Consider the following 25,280-nt stretch of genomic DNA (forward strand, 5'->3'; position numbering starts at 1 on the left):
AAATCGACAGGATCCGACTCTGCTAGAGGATTATCGACATTGGCTCTCCAAATACGTCGTCTGGCCTTGACCGGTTTAGACTTCGGGTTGTCTCGTGGAACTTTGGTTTTAGCTGCAATCCCAGTGTTAGACTGTGAAGGAGTGGTCTGTGATCTTCCATCTGAAACTGAACTGTTGACAGCAGGGTCTGCTTGTGACGTCGCAAAAGAAGCAGAACTATTGGGCTCCGTGCTTTGGCTTTTCATTTTCCTCGCATAAATTCTAGCAACACGCTGGAGAGATGGTTCCGTTCGATCAGGTTCCGCTACCTCGTGGTCTACACTGTCTTCGTTTGTAGCTCTCTCTTGCTTATCTCTAGCCAATGGGCTTAATCCGGTAGAAAGTTGGACGTCCTCTTCTTCACCTGGAGGCCGCCAAGTGGGATCTCTGCCATCTTCTTCGTTGGAGGAAAGATATGATTGGTCTGAATCAATTCCATTGTCATTATCGTCTTCAAACATGATTTTCATGATTTTTTCATCATGCCTGATTTTTTGCCGACTCATCTGTCAAGAACAGAAGCTTTACTAGTTTGCGAGCACAAGGTAAAAGCGGGGACAAATGAACAGTAGTGTTACCTGTGACATTCTACGGAAACTATACGGAACAAAAACTATACAGAAAGCTGTTGGTAATGGGCAATGTCCTCATGTGGGACAGAAGGAAAATAGGTGGCTCAACTGTATGAAATATTCAGAAGTTGAAAAAATTACTCTAACACAGTTCTAAGGGTACGAATTCTCTGAGAAAAAATTCCCGAATTCCCCAGGTCAGCGATAATGTCTATAAAATAAAGAAAAAGTGGAGTTACCTTGCAAATCCTTGATAAAACTCAAATTACAATTTTCTGCTAAAATGGCAGGAAGAAAGCACAGCTTATCCCGTAGACGGCTCTTCAGGGACGTTTATGGAAGAGTCGGCAATCAAATGGCACCAGGACACATATGTTAAAAGCTCAGCTTTGGGTAAAGAGGGGGTTACAATTAAGTGTCCTCAAAAGCAACCAGCGCCCGCGAGGGGGTTAAGGTCAAATTTTCAGGAAATGCTGAGGATTCAACTAATCAAATTGCACTATATACATATTACAACTGTTTCTATTATTAATACTACCGCTTCTACTAACGATGCTACTACTACTACCAAGGCTATTAAGGTGATACTTTCAGGGAATGTCGAGGGGGAGGTTGAACTTAATAAAAACACTCTATATGCATGCAGGTTTTCAAAATGTGTATCAACAATATCTCAGGAATTTTATCAACGTATCGTTAAAGTACTTACGACCTATATTCCATGCACAATGTGCTAACTACTACTATTACTAATAGGGCTAGGATTATCAAGGTCAAATTTTCAAGAAATGTTGAGAGGATATTGAACGAAATCAAGAAATGCTATGCATATGCAGGTTGTCAAAACGGCGTATCAGCAATAGCTCCGGATCGGCTTAGAGTATTAAGCCCACACTTCCAGGGCATGCTGCGGGGAATGTTGTACTAACGAAAATACACTATGTGCATACTAGTACTACTGTTGTTACTGTTTCTAGTATAACAATACCTGAGGTATGGCTTAGGGTATCAAGTTGAAACTCCTATAAAACAAAAATATGTCAATTAAAAACAAACAGATATTAATTTAAAAAAAGCTTTTTCCACAAAAAAGTTTTTCAAAGTAAAGTGATGCCTCAAACCTAAGACAACCAGAAGTAAAGCCAAATATGTAATTCAAATTCAAAACGGACGTTAATAACTATCAATAAATAAGTGAAACCATGCAAAACAGAAATTAGATTTAATAATCAAGTTCAAGTTAAAACGAACAGTAACTACAGAAAACAGGAGTAGGGCTAACGACTCCTATGTCTTGTAAAGACCAAAATATAATTTGCACTTTACTAAAAACAAAATACATTCGAAACCTTGTCTTTTTTATAACGTTAATAAATCCAAAATTGTTGAGACTTTCAGGAATGAATATCAGTATATATCAAACTGTCAATTCACATACGTTTGCTCTTTGGTAATCCTGGTTATCATGATGATTTATTTATCATTAATTTTTTTTTTGTTATGCGGAATAAAAATTCATTGGTCGAAATTACAATTTTTTTCAGTCAAGGGTAAATTATGGTCTGGTCTTTAGAAGGCACAGGGGGCGTCAGCCCTGCTCTTTCTTGTGGTAGTTTCTGCTTGTTTTAATTTGACTTCGTTATTTATTGCAAATTATGTTCATTTTGGGTTTCATTTATTTATTGATATTGACTTATGGTCGTTTTAAGCTTATTTGATTTTATTTATGCTCGTCTTTGGTTTAGTTTAGCTCTTTACTTTTCTTTGAAAAACTGCTTCTGTGGAAAAAGTTTGTTTTTAAAATCAAATCAAATAAAAATCCACAATTGCACATAGTCGACCATCACGACTCAAGTTTGAGAGCTACAAAACTACTACTACAACTAACAACTCACCGCATCACCAAGCCGCCTGAGGCCAACACAGCTACGCACGCTCCTCCTCCATCCAAATCTATTTAAAGCCTCCCTTTTTACACTCGCCCACGAAGTTCCCATTTCCTTTAAATCTTTCTTTATGATGTCCTCCCACCCCAGACGGGACCCCCCCCCCCCTGTCTCGGTTTTGTTTACCTTTGGAAGTTGTGATCGAAACACTAGCATATGAATCATTAAGCAAAAACGTATACTACAAACTTTTGGGGCCCAAAAAAATGTAATGAAAATGCTTGCCTCTGAATTGACGAGCAAAAAGATAAAGATGTTCAAAAATAACTACGTAACTGTCGAGCCAAAAACAGACCATTAAAACACTAGCCTACGAATTTTTTTAGCCATAACAATTCTAGGCTTCATCTCCCCCCCTCCTCTCCTACTCATAAGATTATTGATCTAAAAGATTATACCAACTATTGCCAAAAATGGGAGTTTGGCTCGTACAGTTTAAGTGGTGGCTCATACAAGTTTGGCTCATGCCAATTTGTGCCAAAGGTTCAAAATTGGCCCATGCAGATTTAAGTTTTGCTCATACAAAAGGTTCGTACCTTTGAAAATTCTAGGATTCACAGCCCAATTATGTCAAATTCTAGTTGTAAAATTCTAATACAATAAAGTATTGGTGATATAAGAGCTAGCGGCAGGTCGAACAGAGTAAAACTTTTCTTTCAGAAATTTAATATAATATAGGACTAGCAGCAAGTCAAATAATGTAAAATTATTGCTTAAAATTTAAATATAGTTGAGGATTAGTGTCACATCGGGCATTCACCATGTGTCTAGCGCTTTGGAATAGGTTTTTATAAAAGGAGTCGAAACCAGCTTCTTGAATTTACTGCATTCACAGCTTTAATAAGAGGCATAGATTCATACTCATCTATATAATAAAATCTGGCGGCGAATCAAATTATTTCGAAGCCATTTCTTAATCATTAGCTAAATAAACTTTTGCACTTGATGGAAAATTTTGGCACTAAAAACTGTATCTTATGAAAATGTGTATTTTCTAATTTTTAATTTAGTATTAAAAAGTTGACTTTATGGTTGAGTTTTCAAGCTTCATAGCAGAAATTTACCCTTTTATGGAATCACATAGGGCACCAAAGCCCAAGAGGTCCTGTCTCCTCTGCTATCGTTGCAAGGCTACGAACCCTTGAATTTCTGAAACCAATTTTCATTAAATCGATTTTTAAGATATTTCGCTCCCTTGAAGGGAGCCAAATAGGTCTGATAAGACAGTAATTTCTCCACAGCGCTCCCGTACACGAAATATTTAAACGGATGCTTGATGGAGGGAAAATATATTCGACAACGCAAAACATTATAATCTTCTTTCCGGTGGATTTTAAATGTATAAGTGTTTTTCAAAAATAGAGTCACCTATTAGTCTTAAATTATTCTTAAAATCATTTAGCTGTATTCCACCCTAATAGCACCGTAATCGCACCGTGCAGTGTCTCGTCGTAACAGTGCTCAATAATACAACGTTGTAACAGTGCACTGTGATACGACAGCCCTTTTCCATACGATTAAATAAATAAAAAAGATTTTTTTTTCAACTGAAAGTAAGGAGCAACATTAAATTTTAAAGTGAACAGAAACTATTACGTATATGAGAGGGGTTCGTCCCCTCCTCAATACCTCGCTCTTCACGCTAAAGTTTGACTTTATGTTCCAATTATTTAAGAATGACTCCTGAAGCACAAGAGCCACAAGAGCCGTTTGATTAGAATAATAAGATTTTTTAAAGTTCTAAAAAAACTTTAGCGTAAATACCGAGGTAACTTGTTTTATTTAATTTCTGGTCATTTTTTAAATAATGCCGGGAAATCCAGCTCCCCCTCCATAGCAAACTTCCTTCCCCCGCAAAAATTCTTTCATGGGAAGATCCTCCAACATAAGCCCCCCCCCCCACAAAAAAAAATATCTGTATGCTTCCCAACAGCCAATACTATATGTAAGCAATGGTCAAACTTCATAGCTTGCAGCCTTTCCCTCTGGAGCTTTGGGGGTTAATTCATCGTCAAAGACATAGTTATTAGCTCTTTTGACTGTGCTGGACAAAATGGCTATCTCAAAATTTTGATCGGACGACTTTGGAGAAAAAGGGCGTGGGAGGGGAGCTAGCTGCCCTCCAATATTTTTGGTCACTTAAAAAGGGCACCAGAACTTTTGATTTCTGATAAAGTGAACCCTCTCCTGATCTTCTAGGATCACTGGATCGATACAATCACCCCTGGGAAAAGCAAATACACAAACAAACCAAAACATTAACACGCCTCCGTGATCTTTCTTCTGGCAAAAAATACAAAATTCCACGTTTTTGTATATAGGAGCTTGAAACCTCTACACAAGGGTTCTCTGATATGCTGAATCTGGTGGTATGTATGGTATGATTTTCATTAAGATCTCTTAAATGTTTTGGGGGTGTTTCCCCCTTTTTTTTAAATTGGGCAATTTTTTTAGCCTCGTAACTTTTGATGGGCAACATTAAACTTGATAATTTTTATATATTTTGAATAAGCGTCAAAATTCGATTCTTTTGATGTATCCATTGTTATCAAGACTGTTTCTTAGAGTTTCGGTTGCAATTGAGCCGCATCGCTCCTTACTTACAGTTCGTTACCACGAACTGTTTGATTATAGGATGCAAAACAGAGGTAAAATATAGGCAAATGTAGGATTCAATTCCTGATATTAAATATGTTACGCCGCACGTTTTCCAGGGAACCAGTATACTTCTCAGTAAAGGGTATATAATATCGCGTTACGTTAATATTAGGGACTGGCAAGCGAGTACAGGGACGTATGCAGGAGGTTTCCTTCCCCTTCCCCCCTGAAATCCTAAATTCTTCGAATTTCCGGCCACTTTTCATCCCAATTTTCAATAGGTTGTATTTCGTTGTCGCCTCTACTCCCCCCCTCCACTGAAAAATATCTCACACGTACCTGAGTGGGTAATACTCTTGAGAAATTTCTACTCGATTTGAAATTTTATATAGTTCAACCCTGTAGTGAAAAAAGAATCCAAATTCTTGTCTAAAAAACGAAAATGTTCTAAAGAGGAGACGTTATTCAAAGCTGTAGTTCTTGTTTTTCAGTTAAAGAAATACTCCGTTGTGTTACGTTGCGTGTATTAATTGAAATGATCATCAGGCACATGCGCCGAGGGGTTCTTCTGGTTCGGTTATCCAAAAATTCCAAGATTATTACGATTTTTCCGATCAGTTCCTTTATTTTTTTATATAGTTTTATCAGTTTTTTTTCTTTTTTTGTGTGTGTTTCAAAATAATTCACCAACCTTGAAATCAATTCCTGCTACTTATAATGTATTGTTTGATAACGAGGTTTTTTAAAATCTTCATTATAAACTAGCAAGTATTTTCAATTCCTGATTTCCAAGATTCGTAAATTGCCCATTACTGCTGCTTAAACTCCGCAAATGCTATAGAAAATATATTTATTCGGACTGATTGAAATTCACACAAATATGATGCATAAAAAAATAAAGTTGTAGTGCATATGTGTGCTAAAATTTGAAATTTTCGAGTGCTGGAAGAACACTAGCAGCAGTTTCGTCGATATCTTCTACGACCAAAGTTGGCTTAGCAGCATCTTCGCGTCGGAAGCGTGGAACCCATTGACGTTTTTCACGAGAGAGACTATCTGGGTTCCATTGACGCTTTTCACGTGGTAGAACATTCTCGCTCCATTGGCGTTTTTCGCGTGATTGGACATTTCCATTCCATTGACGTTTTTCGCGTGGAAGTGTATTTTCAACCCATTGACGCTTTTCTCGGGAAAGCTGCTGCTCTTGCCATTGACGTTTCTCTCGGGACAAAGCTTCATCATTCCATTGCCGTTTTTCACGGTACTTGTGGTCTTTGCGTTTGTATTCCTTCTTTTCTTCGATGCAACACTCCGTTTCCTTCTCATCCTTTTTATCACAATCACAGGTAGAGCGACGCTCACGGGTTTCTTCTTTTTGAGTTTCTTCGCTATGCAAGATGTCTTTTGGGTCGAGAATGGTTTCACGGCGCATACGGTTCATGGGGCTCGGCATGCTTCCCATCCGGGACATGGGCCCTCTTTGCATTCCCACAGGTCTCATGATTGGCAATCTCAGCATGTTGACCTGAAATGAATGAATTTGATATTTATTTATATTACTGATTTCTCGTGACTTTTTAAAACTAAAAAGAAACAAAAATGTAGTTTTCAGTTTTCGAGTGACATTTTTATTGCGAAAGAGCTGGTAAACTGTGAGGTCAGGTTTTTTTTTTTTTTTTTTTTTTTTTTTTTTTTTTTTTTTAATGTTCATTTTCATTTTGTGTTTCTGTGCTCCACTGTTTCACGTATTGTGAACGCGTTAGTAATAATGTGAAGTGAACTGAATTTTGTCTTTGCAAGATTTTGCAATTGGATAGTTTTGGACCATACGTTTCTCTTGTTTTTCTCGGGATTATTTCTAGTTACGTGAATGATAACCTCCTTTGATAAACCCCCTAAAAGAAATTGCCTATCTCAGAATTTTTGCTCTAAATAATTTTGGCCACATTGGGAACAGAATTGTTTTGCAGTGCAAAACGGTAGACGTTAGCATTAAATCTTTGATTATTCGTTCAAGTGAGTTATCCTCCTGATATTGTACGATCCTTAGTTTGATGCTATCGGGTGAAATTAGGTACCCGTGAACATCCATTTAAAAAAAATATGAATTTGTATTCTTGTCGATAAAGGCTGGATACGTTGGTGCTTGTTAATTATACGGAACACACATGAGAATTGAAGTTGGGTTAATCCCAATGAAATATACCTAAATATGATGAAAATGTAATACTTCAGTAATAAAATTATGGAAACTACAAGGGAGAATTGTGGAAAGCAGGCCCCTGGAACACATTATATTAAGTGGTTTCTAATCTAACCTAACCAAAATGGTTCTAGGCGTTTTCGCCCCCCCCTCCGCCCGGTGACCGGCCACCAACCAAAATACCAACTAAAATATTTAATTAAAATGTAACTACATTGTAGTTTATCTCTCTCACGCTAAGCTGATTATACGTCCGCTCCTCAATGTTTTGAGTTTGTGGATGTAACTTTCAGCGAGACTGTTCTTTTTACTACCATACTAACCACTCATTTTAAATAGACTGATTGCAAGTTTAGGGATCCTCTGCGTGGCAGAAGTGGGAGATTTTCTAACAGCTTGTTTTGTTGATTGTTTTAAAGCTGTTTGCTTCCTGGTGACCGTTTTCTAGAAAGTATATTGGCTCAATTCGAAACAAAATGTTTTCCAAGCGGTATAAAATGGCAGAAATTGGTATTTTGCCGTGGCGTAGTCACTTTGGATTTTATCGTCCTAGTCCAAATTGACCCAAACCGGACAGACAGGTACGCAGGAATTTCCAAATATTCGCAAGACATGCTTTAAAGTCATTGCCATTGAAAAATAAAACATGTATCTGTAATACGTACTAGACACGTATTTTATTCAGGGGGCCCAGTAACAAAAGGAAGAGAAAATATTTGATACTTTGAATAAGAAGTACCGAGAAATTTTGGGAAATTCAGGATCTCGGGGGTCAAGGAGGGTTAAGCTTTCTGCTTTATTTATTAATATAGTAAATCAAAAATATATCCTGCTCACAGTAGCGTAGAACCACAGTATAAAAATATATAAATATCTATATATCTGTATTGTGCGTAGAACTGTACAAAAAAACAACTTTTTTTATATAATAACTTTGGCTGCAAACTTAGCTAAAATGGCCACAGCTGATTGGTTCAATGCTAGCTCATTGCCTCCACATTCTTCTTAAGAAGACAATCATAATCAAACAGTTCGTGGTAACGAACTGTAAGTAAGGAGCGACTCGGCTCAATAGTAACCGAAACTCTAAAAACCGAATTTGGATACCAACCAATAGATACATCAAAAGAATCAGATTTTAATGCTGATTTCAAATATATAAGTTTCATCAAGTTTAGTCCTACCCATCAAAAGTTACGCGCCTGAGAAAATTTGCCTGATTTTCGAAGAAAGGGCGAAAGACCCCCTAAAAGCTATATAACCTTAATGAAAATCACACCATCAGATTCAGCGTATCAGAGAACCCCTACTGTGGAGGTTTCAAGCTCCTATCTGCAAAAATGTCGACGTTTGTATTTTTTGCAAGAAGAAAGATCACGGATGCGTGTTCATTTGTTTTTGTTTTTTTTTCCCGGGGGTGATCGTATCGACCCAGTTGTCCTAGAATATCGTGGGAGGGCTCATTGGAACGGAAATTAAAAGTTCTAGAGCCCTTTTTAAGTGACCAAGAAATGGAGGGCACCTAGGCCCCCTCCCACGCTCATTTTTTTCCCAAAGTCACCCGAACAAAATTTTGAGATAGGCATTTTGTTCAGCATGGTCGAAAACATGATAACTATGTCTTTTAGGATGACTTAATCCCCAAAATCTCCGGGGGGAGGGCTAAAAGTTATGAACTTTACCCAATGTTAACATATAGTATTGGTTATTGGGAAGTATACAGACGTTTTCAGGGGGATTTTTTCTGGTAGTGGGGGGAGGATGGGTGTGGGAAGGGACATTGCTATGAAGGGGGCGCCGGATTTCCCAGTATCATTTAAAAAAAAATATCAGAAATTAAATTTAAAACAAACAAGTTTTTCAACTGAAAGTAAGGAGCAACATCAAAACTTAAAACAAACAGAAAATATTACGTATAGACATAGGCATAGACATAGACATTTTTACTTTACCAAAAAAAACATTCAACAAACATCAGAAATAACTAGACAACCACATTAAGATTAAAAAAATCCTGTTCGTGGCTGTATCTTCTAACCGCCCTTTAATCAAAAATAAATAAAAACAATAATAATTATTAATAAATTCATATTTTTAGAAAAAAAGAAGGTAAGGAAAAAAAAGTCAAGAAAACAATTTCTGTATATGTATATGATTGGGTTTGCCCCCTAGTCAATACCTCACTCTTTAAACCAAAGATTTTTTAGTACTTTCATAAGAGTTATTTATTCTAATTAACGGTCTTTGTGATTAAGGGGTCATTTTTACAGAATTGGAACAAAATTCGAACTTTAGCGCAAAGAGCGAGGTATTGACTAGGGGGCGAACCCCCTGATATACATATTAAAAATAAATGAATATAGAAATTCGGTACGTAAGTTAATTCGTAAGTTACGTATATTTATAGCTAATAAAAGTAAGGAGCAACATCAAAACTTAAAACAAACAGAAAATATGTCTCTGTCTACAATTAGCCATGTCTTGATGCAACCTATGCAACCTACTGCAAAATACTTGATAATTTCAATTCAAAATCAACGTAAATAAAATTAAACAACGTTCGAGAAAGCCATTTAACCAAATAAAAGTAAAATTAATATGCAAATTTGGTGTTGATTATTCATGTACGGTGAGCCAAAATCAAAACCTGGATTTATTCAAAAAAGTTCAAAAATTAAATAAAAACAAGTTTTTTTAACTGAAAGTAAAAGAGCGACGTTAAAACTTAAAACGAACAGAAATTATTCCGTATATGAAAGGGACTGTCCCCTCCTCAACGCCTCGCTTTTTACGATAAAGTTTGACTTTCCCACAACTCTATTTTTTAAACAATAAAAAACTTTAGTGTAAAGAGTTATTTATTCTAATTAACGGTCTTTGTGATTAAGGGGTCATTTTTACAGAATTGGAACAAAATTCGAACTTTAGCGCAAAGAGCGAGGTATTGACTAGGGGGCGAACCCCCTGATATACATATTAAAAATAAATGAATATAGAAATTCGTTACGTAAGTTAATTCGTAAGTTACGTATATTTATGGCTAATAAAAGTAAGGAGCAACATCAAAACTTAAAACAAACAGAAAATATGTCTCTGTCTACAATTAGCCATGTCTTGATGCAACCTATGCAACCTACTGCAAAATACTTGATAATTTCAATTCAAAATCAACGTAAATAAAATTAAACAACGTTCGAGAAAGCCATTTAACCAAATAAAAGTAAAATTAATATGCAAATTTGGTGTTGATTATTCATGTACAGTGAGCCAAAATCAAAACCTGAATTTATTCAAAAAAGTTCAAAAATTATATAAAAACAAGTTTTTTTAACTGAAAGTAAGGAGCGACGTTAAAACTTAAAACGAACAGAAATTATTCCGTATATGAAAGGGGCTGTCCCCTCCTCAACGCCTCGCTCTTTACGATAAAGTTTGACTTTCCCACAACTCTATTTTTTAAACAATAAAAAACTTTAGTGTAAAGAGCTGAGGCGTTGAGGAGGGGACAGCCCCTTTCATATACGGAATACTTTCTGTTCGCTTTAAGTTTTAACGTCACTCCTTACTTTCAGTTGAAAAAACTTGTTTTTTTATTTAATAATAGAAGAGAAATGTTCCAGTCCCTTTCCCTGATACGTGTCATGTTGAACGTAGGAATAACCGCCTTGATAGGAATGGATGTTTTTCGAAATAACTCCAGCCTTGCTCTGGGCACTGTAAGTGCAGGTTGTGCAGGTTGAAATAACATTTTCCCTTTGACGCCGTCGCGCGTTGCAAAGAGCATTGGAAGCTTATCCCTTACGAGGGCGATAAGTGTGCGGGGAGGTACAGAGTGAAACGATGATTAGTTGAGATAGGTTGGCCACTTGGGTTTTATAAACCATTTGATCTGTTTGGAATTGGTGGAGTGAAATATGGTAGAAACATTGCTTGGTATACAAACTTTCCAAGTGTGGAAATCCAGTGGGAGTTAAAGCATAAGGGAAACCTCCTGGGAAACAAGAACACATTAAAAAATGTATAAAATAAAAAAATGAGAAATATTCGCTTTTAATATTGATGAAAACAAAGGCTTCTGGTAACACTTACACCCCCGCCCCGGGAAAATATCCTGATGACACTCTTGCTAGCTAGGACATTCTGTTGTTAGGACAGAATTTGGGAAATGCTCAAAATTTTCGGATCTTCATTAAAACTAAGTAACAAGAAGACCAGATTAATGTAAAGTGCCACTTTCCACACCACTCTGTTCCACAAAACGACAATGTTGTCCCTAAAAGGGTCAAATGCCGTCGGATGAAAATTCTTGCACAGCCATTGGATTTTTAAGCATCGAGAAGCTTTTCTAAGATGTCACGATTACAGCAACATATTGTTCTAGGCATTTAAATAAGATCTATCAAAATGAACCGTTGCCTGGGCTTAAGAAGGCTGCCAGGAAATTTTCAGGGGAACCACTTGTCCAATGAATAGGTGTGATGATAATGAACTAAGGTAAATTCAGCGTATTAATACGTAGTAGTAATAATATCTTCTTTACTTGTCTTACATGATGTGGATTTAAACAGATCCTAGGACGAGGGAGGGTAGGCAAGTACACGGGTTTATAGATCCCAAAATGAAGTTTTCTAAGGTCTTCATTTTTCCTAGGTGGTTCATGTGGCTTCTCCCTGGGAGTTACTTTGTATGGGTGGAAAATATTGTGTGCCCGTACCCGACAATGCTGTTTGTGCCTGACGCAGCCACTGCAGAGGGGGGCTTACCCACACTTTTCAGGGAAAATGGAAAAAAACTCCCCTGTTAGCACTTTTAGGGTTGACTACATTTCTTAGTTGATCTGCTGATTCATACCAAAGGAACCCCAAAACCTAATAGACAATGAATGTGCGCTGGGTGGGGTGGGGGGATTATAGTCCGTGTCCTCTCCCGCAGTCAGAGACTTGCGATTGATAATTCTATCCTACAGTTTGCTTTTTTTGAATTTATGTCCCCCACCTACCACCCCGCAATAAACTCCTGTGCGCATGACTGTACTGTGTTGTGATGCTTTCAGTGTTGTTATCACTTTTGATGGCCCATGTAACACTATAGGGTAGTTCCGTAGGTTCGGAGTTAAGTCCCAAATTAAAGTAATGAATCTTACATGTTCCCTAATCTTCTATCTCATTAGGAAACAGCAAGTTTTAACTTACCACTCTTAGTAGGGAAAGGGGGTGGTAGCAACACAAAAGTAACGCATTCTAATTTCGACTCGTCTTGAGTCATAACACCTTTTTGCTTTCGTGAAAAAAAAAATTTTGATTTCATTTAATATAATGAAGTGATTTTTCAATGTATCATCCAGTTTTGGTTCTCTTGCTGTAAATTCTCATCCAACTGGAACTCGAAATTGAAATAAAAGGCTCTAGACAGGTTTTTCTCATATTTTTCGTCTATTTTGCCTTTTTTTGAATTTCTCTCCGCCTCTCCTCCCATTTCAGTTCCTCTGTACGTTTCTGTATTGGACTGGATTGTAAAATTTTGCCGTTTTATCTCTAAATCCATGCTTTGGCATCATGGTTGCAGCGGTAGCTGCAACCTACTAAAGAGCGAACCACAGCCCATAGTAACCAAAAGTCAAAATCGCGTTCCGAAAACAAACTGCCCAGTGAAAACAAATTGCCATCTGACACTGACACAGGAATGTTAACTATTATTTCCGTTCGTCTTAAAAGTGAAAGTTTATTGCGAAAAGAAATATTTGGTGATTTCGAAAAAAAGCCTGAAACCCCTCGAAAATGACGTCGGATCGAAATAAAAAGTGCACCATTGAAATCAGCATAAAAAACTAGCGCTTTATTGAGAACACAAAACAATATAGGAGTTTTGGTACATTAAAAGTAAATCGACTAATGCCACTTTTTACAGTATAAAAATAAAGCATTTTTTTTAGTAATACTAAAGTGTTTTTATTACAATTTAAGATTGTTTATTGCTCACTATTGGTATTATAGCTGGTGAGACCAAAATGTTACCTGATAAATCAATCCAATATTTCTGTTTACTGTTCAATGACTTTGCGGATATTAAAATAATATTTATTTTTATGCTTATGTTTTTAAGGTAATTGTAATTGTATACTGAAAGTTACTGATATCACAGCTGGTGTAAGACTATAAAAAGCTTTATAGATTAGTTTGTTGTTGTCAGGCTACGTACTCACTTTTTAAATAATAAATCAATATTCTTGTTTTTATATACTTAGTTTCTGTGTTTTCAGTAAAGCGCTAGTTTTCTATAATCCCACAAACATAGGGAAATATGATTATTTGGTTTATTTGTATTAGTTTTATTCATATGTGTTAGATAGACTGAAGCAATCTTTTTTGTTCGTTTTAAGGTTCAACTTCGCTCTTTACTTCCGTCAGAAAACTTGTTTTTTTTTTAATTAATTCCTTTCAGACTCGCTTTTCTTTGGTATTGAACCCTAAAATGAGGCACGTAGGCTGAGGTGGGTAGGAGGTATTGAGTCCTGCTCCCTGTCCAAAATTTTATGTTTTTAATATCATTTCATACAATCAGACTCAGACTTAATGCGCCTCTTTTTCTTGTTTTATCTTTACCCCGACGAAACAAGGGCCCAGGCCAATCTCCTAAAATTGTCCTAGACTTAATCAAAATGGCTGCAAAGTTCAGAAACAGTTCCCGGGGAAGCATTATAAGTGTAATCTTTGGGGTAGAGGCCCAAAATTAAATAGAAGCCTCTTATATTCATTTCTTAGATAACGATGTAATGCTGACTCAATAAAGAGCGATGTATCTCCAATGCATTTTTATTTTGGCCTCATCGTATGGAATGATTTGTATTAGGAACTTTGAGAGGGTTTATTTTATCGCAAATTAAAGGCTTTTGTGTCTCAAGGGCCGAAACCAATTGGGCAACGTGACACCCATTTGACCCTGAAGTACCCTTGGACATGGGGATACTCAACATTTGAAACATGCTCTTAAAATAACGTAAAACTCTTACTTAGGCCGTTTTTATCTCAGAACAAGGTCGTATGTGTTCAAAATTCTACATAAACTGAAATTTTTGTTATAAATTCTGTGCTCTTATAGTCTAGACCGCAAAGTCAGTTAAGGAAGTGTCAAAATATCTTTCTTGGAACAAGATTATTCATAGTGACTTGATGTTTATCAAGAATTGAAAGTGTTTTTTCTTTCTTTTGTCACTCTTGATTTCAATCTTGTTTGTTTTTTGTTATTTTTTTTTTGGCATATTTAAAACTTGTTTTCATCGTCTAACAAATGATAAGCTCAACGAAAATATTGAACAACACACATGTATCTGCCCTGTAACAGTATTTGTGTCCTATTTGTCATCCCTAAGCAAGAGGTCAAAGAAAATCGAACTGTAAAAAGTAAAGTTGTTAATTTCGAAATTGATCGCATACATTAAAATCGTTTACTATTGTAGAGCATGTGTAGGCTACATGAGTCGAACTCTGGGATAGACCAAGTTTTTCAATGTGATACGAGGTTGGAGGAGTCAGCTAATCGAGGAAGCCAATTTATGCCCATCTGGCTTTCATTTTGAGTTGTTTACGAGTATTTCTATAAAACGAGAAGGGTTCACTGGAAGAAAAAAAAAAGAAGACACATCAGTGCTGCCCATGCAAATAGTAATTCCCTTGTTGTTCAAGGTGGGGGGGGGTAAATAATTTCCTGTTTATTGCTTTTGGCAATGGTGATTTGAGTGGTGTATTTTTCGTTTTTTATTCGACGGAGTTTTTTTTAACGTATTTTTAAACTGTTGGTTACTATGGGCCGTGGTTTGTTCTTACGAGGTTGCAACTATTGCTGCAATCATGATGATGCCCGAACTGCAGCACATTCATATTGATTAAAAAGCCAAGTTTGATGAATGACATGTGCTCTTGGTTTCAAGGTCATACTTGTACTATAAAAGCAGAAAATTTAAATAGTGAAAAATTGGTTGGAAGTTCCACAGCTAATTTTTTTTTTTTTTTAATATTGCCTAATAATACTTTCGCGAGATAACATCTGCTCAAAGCTTCCATGTTTTTAATTTCAAAAAACTGTGCTTAAGCCTTCGCTTTGATTGGTAAACCCCACATTTCGTGTAAGAAAGCCTAACAATATCAATTCGAGAAATTGCGAACGGCATACATAATTGCGGGCACTGTAGTGGTGCGCAATTTTGATCTAATCGAAGTGTTACTATAAAGTGGCCCGGGAACGACATTCGAGAATCTAGCCTCTTTTTTATCAACAAGTGTGACTATGATGTGGCTCGGGCATTAGTCTTGTGCCACGTGCTATTACTAACTGGCATTATTATCCTTTATCCGATTTGCATCGGATTTTTTCAACATGACGCAAGAATTTGTCACTATGTGTTGCTCGACCTTTTAGCTAAATTGTTGGTTGTGATGACCAACCCTCTATCCGGCTATGGTAATTTAACCAAGTCTTGTTTGACATTTCTTAAAAAAAAAAAAAAAAAAAAAAATCAGATCTACAGCTTGGGGCGTACAGCGGGGCTGTCTTCTATAGAAAACTAGCACCTACATTTGTCAAGTTTTCGGGAAAATCGAAAAACAGTGGTTTGTTTCATTTCTAGAACGAGAGAAATAGATGAAAATATAAAATTCAGTCAAAAAGTTTTCCAAATTCCTTTTCGTGCTCCGTGTTCTAATGGACATAGATGCTATTTTTTTAAGTTCTAGATAAATTTTTTTTTAAATACACTTATTTATCTATCTATCTAATATGCCGAATAATTGTACAAAACACATTTTGCATGCAGACCCGCTATAATCCCCCCTCCCCTAATGTGCAAATTTATTTCTAAAATAACGAAAAAATTAACGAAAAAACCGGTTTGTTCTTAAATTTTACACAGCGTAAACTTGAGTGAGTGGCGCATAATACACAAGTAGCCTACCAAAATTCCTTCCCCCTACAGAAATTGAAAAAATAAAACTCAAATAAAATTCTCAAATTTGGGAAGCCTTATTTTCCATGGAGGGGGGGGAGTAAACTCCTAGAATCCTCTGAAACTATAGCAAATAGAACATATCTGATTGTGCCATTGGGCTCCCTATGTCAAGATTGAAGGAGATCCTTGACTCAAAATCGAATTTTGGTGTAATTCTTGGTTTTCACAGAGAACAGCTGAGTGCTTCTCGATCGTCAGTTCTATTTTTGGTTCTGAGACAAGCCGACGGTACGACCGCAGTAATTTAAAAGGCTTTGTGTGATATTTTTCATGTGGGAATTAAATCTACAGTCCATACCCTTCAACTAGGCAAGTTATATCGATTGGTTTAGATTGGATACATGTTCATTCAGATATAATAAACAAATAATAATAAACAGTAAAAACACATGCTTCACTGTACCCCCCCCCCCCCGCAAGGCCCAATAGCCAGGAATGAAGGGAGAAGGGTTTTCTCCTCCTTTTTTTAATTTGTTTTCTCGTATTTATGTACTACTCAAGTCTTTCCTAAATGCATTTAATCGTCTTTTTTTCGTTCTCAGAAATAGTTGAGACATGGAGCTTTTTATATCAAAATTCTTTTTGATAAATCTTGAATGTTTATGTACGACTAGCTCTTCAAAAAACAAGAAAAAAACTTTTTCCGTTTTTCTTAGTAAAATTTATTGTATGTAACATACTGTCTTTTGAATAGCTGCATTATGTAAAGGAAGGGACCTTAGTCCGTAACATCTTATATTTGAAGCTTTATCCATTTTCATATTGTTGATTTTGTCCTCTTCTAACAGAGTGATCGACGCGTCAATAGATTCTAGGATTCAGGCGTACGTTGTTGGCTCTCTTGGCCGCAGTTTGCCACTTTCTAAAAAAAAACTTATTATTTATTAACTTAGTGGAAAAATGTTTTCAACGTCAATTTGTTTTATTTTTTTATTTCATGGTATTTTTAACGTGTTTGTCCGTTTCTTCAAAGCAGCTTTTTAAAATATTTTCTTTAACAGCTGTTTTCCCTTCCAGATGCCGTCGACACATAATAGCCGAACACTTCGAAGAAATATGGGAAAGTGTTGATTGCGATAAAATGTGTGACCATTGTCGCTATCCCAAGGCAGTTAAGTTGGTTGACATAACGAACTACACTCAAGATCTAGGAAAGGTATTATCCAACGCTAAGGCTGCCCAACAAAAAGTTACTGGCCCGAAGTTAATCGACGCCTGGCTAGGGAAAGGTCAGTCGAACTTGAAAGTCCCTGGTCTCAAAGCACCGCCACTAGGAAGGGAATCTTGCGAAAACATTGTATCTTATCTTTTATTGGAAGGTTTCCTCAAAGAAGATTTTCATTTTACACCGTATAACACAATAAGTTACATATTGGCAGGTAAGGAATTGCTTTTTCTATGATTTGTTGTTTTTTCTTTTAGCTTCGTTGCGGTAATTCGAAAAGTGTTCTGTAACATGTTTTTTTTTTTTGAATAATTTGATTCGCATGTCTGGCCCCTTCCAATCAAACGAAATAAGTTTCATCGATGGCTTCCTTGGTTGTGGTAAACTTAAAATGAACAGAAAATAAGATGATTATGCAAGACAGACTTGAGCTGTGTGTTTTTATTTATCATAGTACCAACAACAATCCATCAATACTAATCGAAATTTACAAATGAGACCTGACTGGGGCTTTACTTGTAATACCTTTTAGACCGTTTTCAGATTAAATACTGTTCTTTTTAGCACTTACCTTTCCAATATAAAAATTTTTGCATTCCCTTGAAAATTTTAAAAATTCTATATAAATGAGCTAAGCTTCGTTACTTAATGCTTGTTCAGCAAATTATTCTTTGAATATCATAAAATCACAAACAAAATGTTATCGTCTCCTGGTGGGTTTGAATGAAAGCCTTTCGCCCAAAAATATGTTTTTACAGAAGTTCTTTTGGCTATTCTTTATCCCATGGGCACATGTACATACATTTGTTTTAAACACCTCGTGGAATCGAATTGTAAGTAAAGAGCAACCCTGCCAATAGTAACTTGAACTATAAGAAAAGGAGGAGCCACCTCCCCCCTTCCTCCGCGGAAATCTCCCCTCTGGAAAGACCCCCCCCCCCCGAGGAAAATTCCTCCCTGCGGAAAATTCCCCCGCATTAAATTCCCCACCGGACGATTCCCCTCATGGAAAATTTCCAGATGTCACAGACTTGTTTGGCTCATATCTTGTCAAACAACTGATTTTTTTAAAAACAGCCAAAAACTCTGAAAAAAAATTTCCCTTGTTTTGCTCTACTGTGTTACCGCAGACAAGTGGCGAAAAATCAAAACGGTTTATGTACGATACATATTTCATGGTCTGAATTATGTGCAATCCAGACTATAGTTTCACCAGTGAGCATAACATAAGGTTTGTTTTTTGTTGCTAAGATCTTGCTTGACTTATATCAAAACCTATCTAACCTAGCTAGCTTTTTTTTAATCAAAGTGTTGAGATCTTAGAGCTCACTGATTTTAGAAAAAAGTGCCTAAATTTAAATTTCCATACCCAATAGGGCAATAAACAGAGTGTATGATATTCTCATCAAAGTTCAAAGACTACTGATCGGAGCAGAATCAAGAAAAAATGACCTGAGAACTCCTCTGATTAGAAGATTGGAGCCCTTAAGTTTTCTTTGAAATACTAGTTGTATTGACAGTAATAGCACTAGTACTAGTAGCAGCAGAACATGTTGCCTTTTGGTCAGTGGAATATCCCCTCATCAAATACTTAAGAAAACGCAAATCTGTTTCTGTTGAAAATAATTCCATGTGGACTTCTGTAATTTTTGGCAGTAGCGGGTAACAAATTAAAAAATAAGAAGAAGAAAAAAAATGTGAAAATGCGAAAATTATCAAAATTAAGCTAAAAAACATTTGGCACCAAAAAGTTTAAGAAGGTTTAGCTTTCCTTTGAAAGCATAGTTGGTTTTGGAAACCAACAAATTCGTATTGTTTAAGTTTTTACAGACGAAAGCGTTGTCAAATTCTGCGAGTTAGTTTTTCTTATCCTCCAAGTGTAAAACTATGACAAATCGCTATCAATAAATAAATGAAACTCAAAACGAACAGAAATTACAATAAATAGCCGAATGAAACTCAAAACCTAAAAAGTTACAGGGAGTAGGGCTGACAACCCCCATGTCTTCTCAAGACCAGAACATAATTTGCACTCTACTAAAAAAAAAGCAAATAACTGTGGATTGTCAGTTTAATATACATATTAAACTGACTATTAAAACATAACTATTAATATACATATTAAGATTTATTTTCAGTAAAGTACATATTATGTTCTGGCCTTGAGAAGGTGGGGGGGGGTGTCAGCCTTACTTATGTTAATTTTTGCTCGTTTCGAGTTTGACTCGGTTATTTATTGTAATTTCCGTTCGTTTTGGGTTTTATTTATTTATTGATAAACATTGATGATTTATTGAAGCTCTTTACTTATATTCAAAAAACTTTTTTGTGGATATATTTTTTTTTTAATTAATGTTTACATAAGAAAAACCTTACGTGAATATCGTTAAGAATGTTTTTAAGGGGTATGTCTTTGTGAGATTCCAGGTCCCCTGACCTTCATCTGCCATATTAGTCCCTTAAAGAGAGGGTATCACGAGGGCGCAACAAAAAAAAATATACATAAACAAACACGCATCATTGATCTTTGTTTTGTCATAAAACACAAAATTCCACATTTTTGAAACTTCTACAAGAAAGGGAGCTTGTAACTTCTACAAAAGGGTTCTCGGATAGGCTGAATTTGATGGTTTGATTTTCATTAAGATTCCTTGACCTTTAAGGGGTCTTTTCTCCCTTTTTCGAAAATCAGGCAGATTTTGCTAGGCTCTTAGCTTTTGATGGGCAACACTAAACTTAATGAATCTTATATATTTGGAAGTAGCATAATAAGGTAAATCTTTTGGTATATCTATTAATATAAAAATTCCGATTTTTAGAGTTTTGTTTACTATTGAGCCATGTCGCTCCTTACTTACAGTTCGTTGCCCCTGAACTGTTTGATGTACAAATTACAAAACTTAAATAGGCACTTAAACTTCTACAATGGGGCTCTCTGATTGTTTTGTCGTTAGGAAGGGAGGGAGATACTTCATAGGGTGCATTTTAATGCCACAACATCCCAGGTTTCGTTGAGCCATTATGCAAACACAGAATTAGTTCTAAGGGATAGACGAGGGTGGGAGGGGGGTGGTGAGGTAGAAATTGATGTTTAATCGCCAGACCCGTAACCAAAATTTTGTTTGGGGGGGGGGGAGAAACTTTAAAAATGTATCAAAATGTGAAATTGATCTCTACTCCCTTATGATTTCTGGGAACATATCTCTTCTACACTGTTTTTATGAAAGTAAAGAGTAACATTAAACCCCAAAATGAACACAATTTATTCCTTCATCATCCACACCTCCACCTCATGGTCACATAAATTTCGCAATTTGCTCATTAGATCAGAAATTGAGAGTCCTAGTCATTTTTTTAAGAGTCCAAAGGGATTGGTGATCAACCAGCCGCGTGGGGGTGGTATTTTCTGGGAGAATGGGGGTGTTTCCCGCAGGGGGGGGAGGTATTTTTCGCGGGAGGGGGAGGGGTAAACGCCGGCCACCGTAGTAGTAGTAGTAGTAGTCATAGTACTAGTAGTGGTAGCAGTAGCAGTGGTAGTTGTAGCTGCGTGCTTTTTGATCATCTCACTTATTATTTCCTGAAATTTTTAAGTTAATATACTCACCCGTTCCTGAATTAAGCATATTACGTGTTTTGATTTAGTTCAACACTCCCCTCAACATTCTCTGAAAGATTTACTGAATGTCCGTCGCCTTTTTGGAAAATGAAGGTCATACGTGTCCACCTTTCATAATTACATATACTATCTGTAAACAATGGGCGGATTGCCTAACTTACAGCCTTTTCCCCGAGGGCTGTGGGGGGTAGGGTTAAAATCCCCAAAGACATAATTATTGGACCTGTCAACTATATTGAACAAAATTATTATCTCAAAATTTTGATTGGATGTGCGGTGAAATGATGGGCGTGGGCGGGGGCTTGCTGTCCACCAGTCACTTTTGCCGCTTAAAAAAGGAACTAGAACTTTAAATTTCTCATTCGAATGAGCTCCTTTCGAAGTTTCTAAGACAACTCTTTTTACCCGAAGTGCCTTGGTAGAAAAAAAAATACATTTTGCCCACATCACTCTTTACTTAGTCAGTATTATTACGCTGCTTATGATTGTTCATTCCATTTGGCTGTAAATTTGCGGAGGTTCTGTCCAGTAGAAGCAGGATTAAAAAGTTTATTTCTTTCTGTATGTCTTAGTTCTATTGATGACTGTCACAGCCCCTTCACCTATTTTTCTAACCCAGCACCCCAGTATTAACACATTTAAACTTTAATTTGAGCAGCCCTACTGCAAAAATGTGATCCCCGTGCCATATTATAGTGACACTTGTCGATAAAATCAAAACTACGCGCGACTACAGCACCACTTACGTTCGCCATTCGTAATTTGTCGAGTTGAACATTGTTCAACTTTCGAGCATAAATTGACTGACCAATCAGAGTCAACGATTAAGGCATACTTTTTGAAACTAGAAAAGATGGAAACTTAGAACAGTGGTTTTTCTATCTGGGAGAGGAATCTGGCAGAAGTTGAAAAGACTTAGTATTAGTAGAGAACAGTTGGACACAAATTACTGTTGGAGCAAACTCTTGAAACTCATTTTTCGCAATTATAATTTTTTGCTTTTTAAATACAACTGTGACGCTAAAATCAAGAAAATTGCCTTGTCATTCATGATATTTGGCTTTCTTTATCGATAGATGTGACTATTATGTGGCACGGGCATGAACTTACAGTTTTGATTCTTGGTTTGTATGCAAATCAATCACGATCAATCTAGTTATTTTTCATCTTGTTCTTTATATGATGACAGACTCTCTGAGGATACACGAGACGTTAAGATATTTACACACGCTTTCCCGTACCAAACTGTGCATAAGAAATTCTAAAAGGTTTATTGTCAAATATTTGAATTTTGCGAATGGACTTTTGGAAAATAGCTACTTTTAAACATTAGTGAGTATTCAGTGTCTCCAAAACTAATGATTGCATCTAAGACCACACAAACAAGTGAAAGACAATCTAAAGTCCGTAGTAGACGAGTAAATTAGAAAGCATTCTGATGGGAATCAAAAATTTTCGTATTTACCATTAAATAGTGGATTTTGTCTTATATTTGCCTCTCCATTGAACAGATAATCTTGGAAAGTAATCCGGTGCTAAAAATTCTCTGCGGCCCACTGCCGCTGACCATAATGGTAGCGCGCCGGTACGCCGAAGCGGCCGCAGCGATGGGTCACTGATATATTTTTGGCGGTGGGTTGGCGGTTTTCGGCTTGGCATCTGGGACTACTTGCCCCCTCCCCCTGTGTTCTACAAAACTGTCGGGAATTTGAAAAAAAGAGCCTATAGATCTTAGATGGAACCTCGAAACTCGTCAAGATGTTCTTTCTTTCAAAATCTGGCAAAATTATTCTAATCACTCATGTCTGAGATTGAACGTTTAGAATTAACAAATGATGCCGGTATGCTAACAAACTACTCGAAAAGTCTTAGCATTTAAGTTTTTTTTTTTTTTTTTTTTTTTTTTTTTTTTTTGTAAACCTGCACGGGGTAATTTGGTTTTTAGATAAACACTTAATTGAGAAGGTATGACAGAAGATTCTTAGCCAAGACATGCAAAAGACACTTTTGCTAGTTTAAAAAGCCCCCCTCGTCAACCAATTGGTAAGTTCGTCTGAAAAGTTTAAAATATATCCAAAAATCAGATTTAAAGTTCTTATATGCAAAAATGTGGATTTTCTTTTTTTTTTCTGCCAGAAGAAAGATCCCGGATGTGTTTTTTATTTGTTTTTTTTTTTATCTTCCCAGGGGTGATTGTATCGACCCAGTGGTCCTAAAATACCGCTAGAGGGCTCATTCGAACGGAAATCAAAAGTACTAGTGGCCTTTTTTAGTGACCAAAAAAATTGGAAGTGCTACTAGGCCCCCTCCCATGCTTTTTTTCCCAAAGTCACCGGATCTAAATTTTGAGATGACTATTTTCTTCAGCATAGTCGAAAAATCTAATAACTATGTCTTTAGGTGTAAAATGACCCGCCACAGTCCCCGGGGGAAGGGCTGCAAGTTGTGAAGTTTGCCCATTGTTTACATATAGGCTAGTATTTGTTATTGGGAAGTATACAGCCATTTTTTTTTGGGGGGGGGGGTGTGCTTGGGGTGGATTTCCAAAGGGAAAATCTTCCTTTGGGAGGGAAATTTCTGATGAGTGAATATTCTAGGGGAAATGTTACATTGGGGGTTTTGACAGAATTACTATACGAAATTCATTTTAATTGTCTTACATTCTCTTTGCCAAATTTTTTATATGGAGATGTTCCGGGGGGATTATCTGGGAGCTTTTTTCCGCATGTTTTGTTTTCTAGGAAAAAATTTCCACGGAAGGGGGAATTTCTGGAGAGACCGAGAAACCGGTTACAGATTAAAGTCTTATTCCAATGAAAAACGCTAAGGAGAATATTTCAGGGTGAATCGTCCTAAGCAATTTTACAGAGAGATGGGGGGGTTCTGTGAGGAAGGAACTGTCTGGAGGGAATTTGACGGGGGGGGGGGGTTGCACTTTACGTTATATTAAATTCAAATGGAGGCGTTCCGTGAGGGGGAGGGGTATATTTCATAGAGGGTGAGCCAGATTTGCCGGTATTATTTGAAAAACGAACAGAAATTATGCCATACATGAAGGGTTGCCCCCTCCTCAATACCTTACTCTTTATGCTAAAGTTTGACTGTTTACTAAAATTGAAACATAGGGGATGTTTAATTAGAATAGTAAGCTTTTTTAAAAGTGCAAACACCTTTAGCGTAAAAAGCATTGTTTTGAGGAAGGGGCGACCCCTCCTACCCGGATTAAATCTGTCAAAACTAATTTGCAAATTGTGTCTTAATTTTTGATGCATGGTGTGCCAATATCACACCTTCATTAGTTGAAAAACGTTCAGAAATTAAATAAAAAACAAGTTTTTTAACTGAAAGTATGGAGCGACATTAAAACTTAAAACTAAAATTAATTATTCCATATATGAAAGGGGCTGTTCCCTCCTCAACGCCCCGCTCTTTACGCTAAAGGTTGACTCTTTGTCACCACTCTACTTTTTAAAACAATAAAAAACTTCAGCGTAAAGAGTGAGGCATTGAGGAGGGGACAGTCCCTTTCATATACGGAATAATTGCTGTTCGTTTTAAGTTTCAATGTCGCTCCTTACTTTCAGTTAAAGAAAAACTTGTTTTTTTAAATTTAATTTCATAAAGACTTTACTTTTGTCAGCATATGAAGAACCTTGTATATTGCAATTGTATTTGTCTGGTTTATTCAAAGCAACACAAGAGACGAAAATTAACGAACAAGAGAGTAGTGAAGAACTAGTGATAAAATTAGAAAGCATTCTGATGGGAATCCAAAATTTTCGCATTTACCGTTAAATGGTGGATTGTGTCTTATATTTGCCTCTCCGTTGAACAGATAATCTTGGAAAGTAATTCGGTGGTAGAAATTCTCTGCGGCCCACCGCCGCCGACCATGATGGTAGCGCGCCGGCACGCCGAAGCGGCCGCAGCGGCGGGTCACTGAAATATTTTTGGTGGTGGGTTGTCGGTTTTCGGCTTGGCTTCGGGGACTTCTTGGCCCCTACCCCCGTGCTCTACAAAACTGTCGGGAATTTGAAAAAAAGAATGGGCATTTCCTTATCAAATTATCAAACCAAACTAACCTTTTCTATTATTGGGCCCCATCGAAGTTTTCTTTATTTTTGCCTTCCCCCCAAAAAA

General features: G+C 36.7%; 2 protein-coding genes across 5 annotated transcripts in view; one reads left to right on the plus strand and one right to left on the minus strand.

Moving 5' to 3' along the window:
- Window positions 1-25,280, plus strand: part of LOC148954301 (ATP-dependent DNA helicase Q1-like) — a 97,745-nt gene that overhangs the window by 64,808 nt on the left and 7,657 nt on the right. For all 4 annotated transcript variants that reach the window (XM_089087015.1, XM_089087014.1, XM_089087016.1 and 1 more), the window contains exon 11: window positions 17,377-17,738. In XM_089087015.1, coding sequence (XP_088943141.1) covers window positions 17,377-17,738 — 362 coding nt within the window. The remainder of the gene's footprint in view (window positions 1-17,376; window positions 17,739-25,280) is intronic.
- Window positions 5,989-14,449, minus strand: LOC148954302 (uncharacterized). The gene is made up of 2 exons (XM_089087013.1): window positions 14,368-14,449; window positions 5,989-6,680 (listed from the first exon to the last, which is right to left on the minus strand). Exon 2 carries the CDS (start codon window positions 6,672-6,674, stop codon window positions 6,075-6,077), a length of 600 nt encoding a protein of 199 aa, XP_088943139.1. The 5' UTR covers window positions 6,675-6,680; window positions 14,368-14,449; the 3' UTR covers window positions 5,989-6,074.

This window comes from Artemia sp. Qi Xiang Cuo, chromosome 3 (genome assembly GCF_049724085.1).
Source record: "Artemia sp. Qi Xiang Cuo chromosome 3, ASM4972408v1, whole genome shotgun sequence".
Classification (NCBI taxonomy): domain Eukaryota; kingdom Metazoa; phylum Arthropoda; class Branchiopoda; order Anostraca; family Artemiidae; genus Artemia; species Artemia sp. Qi Xiang Cuo.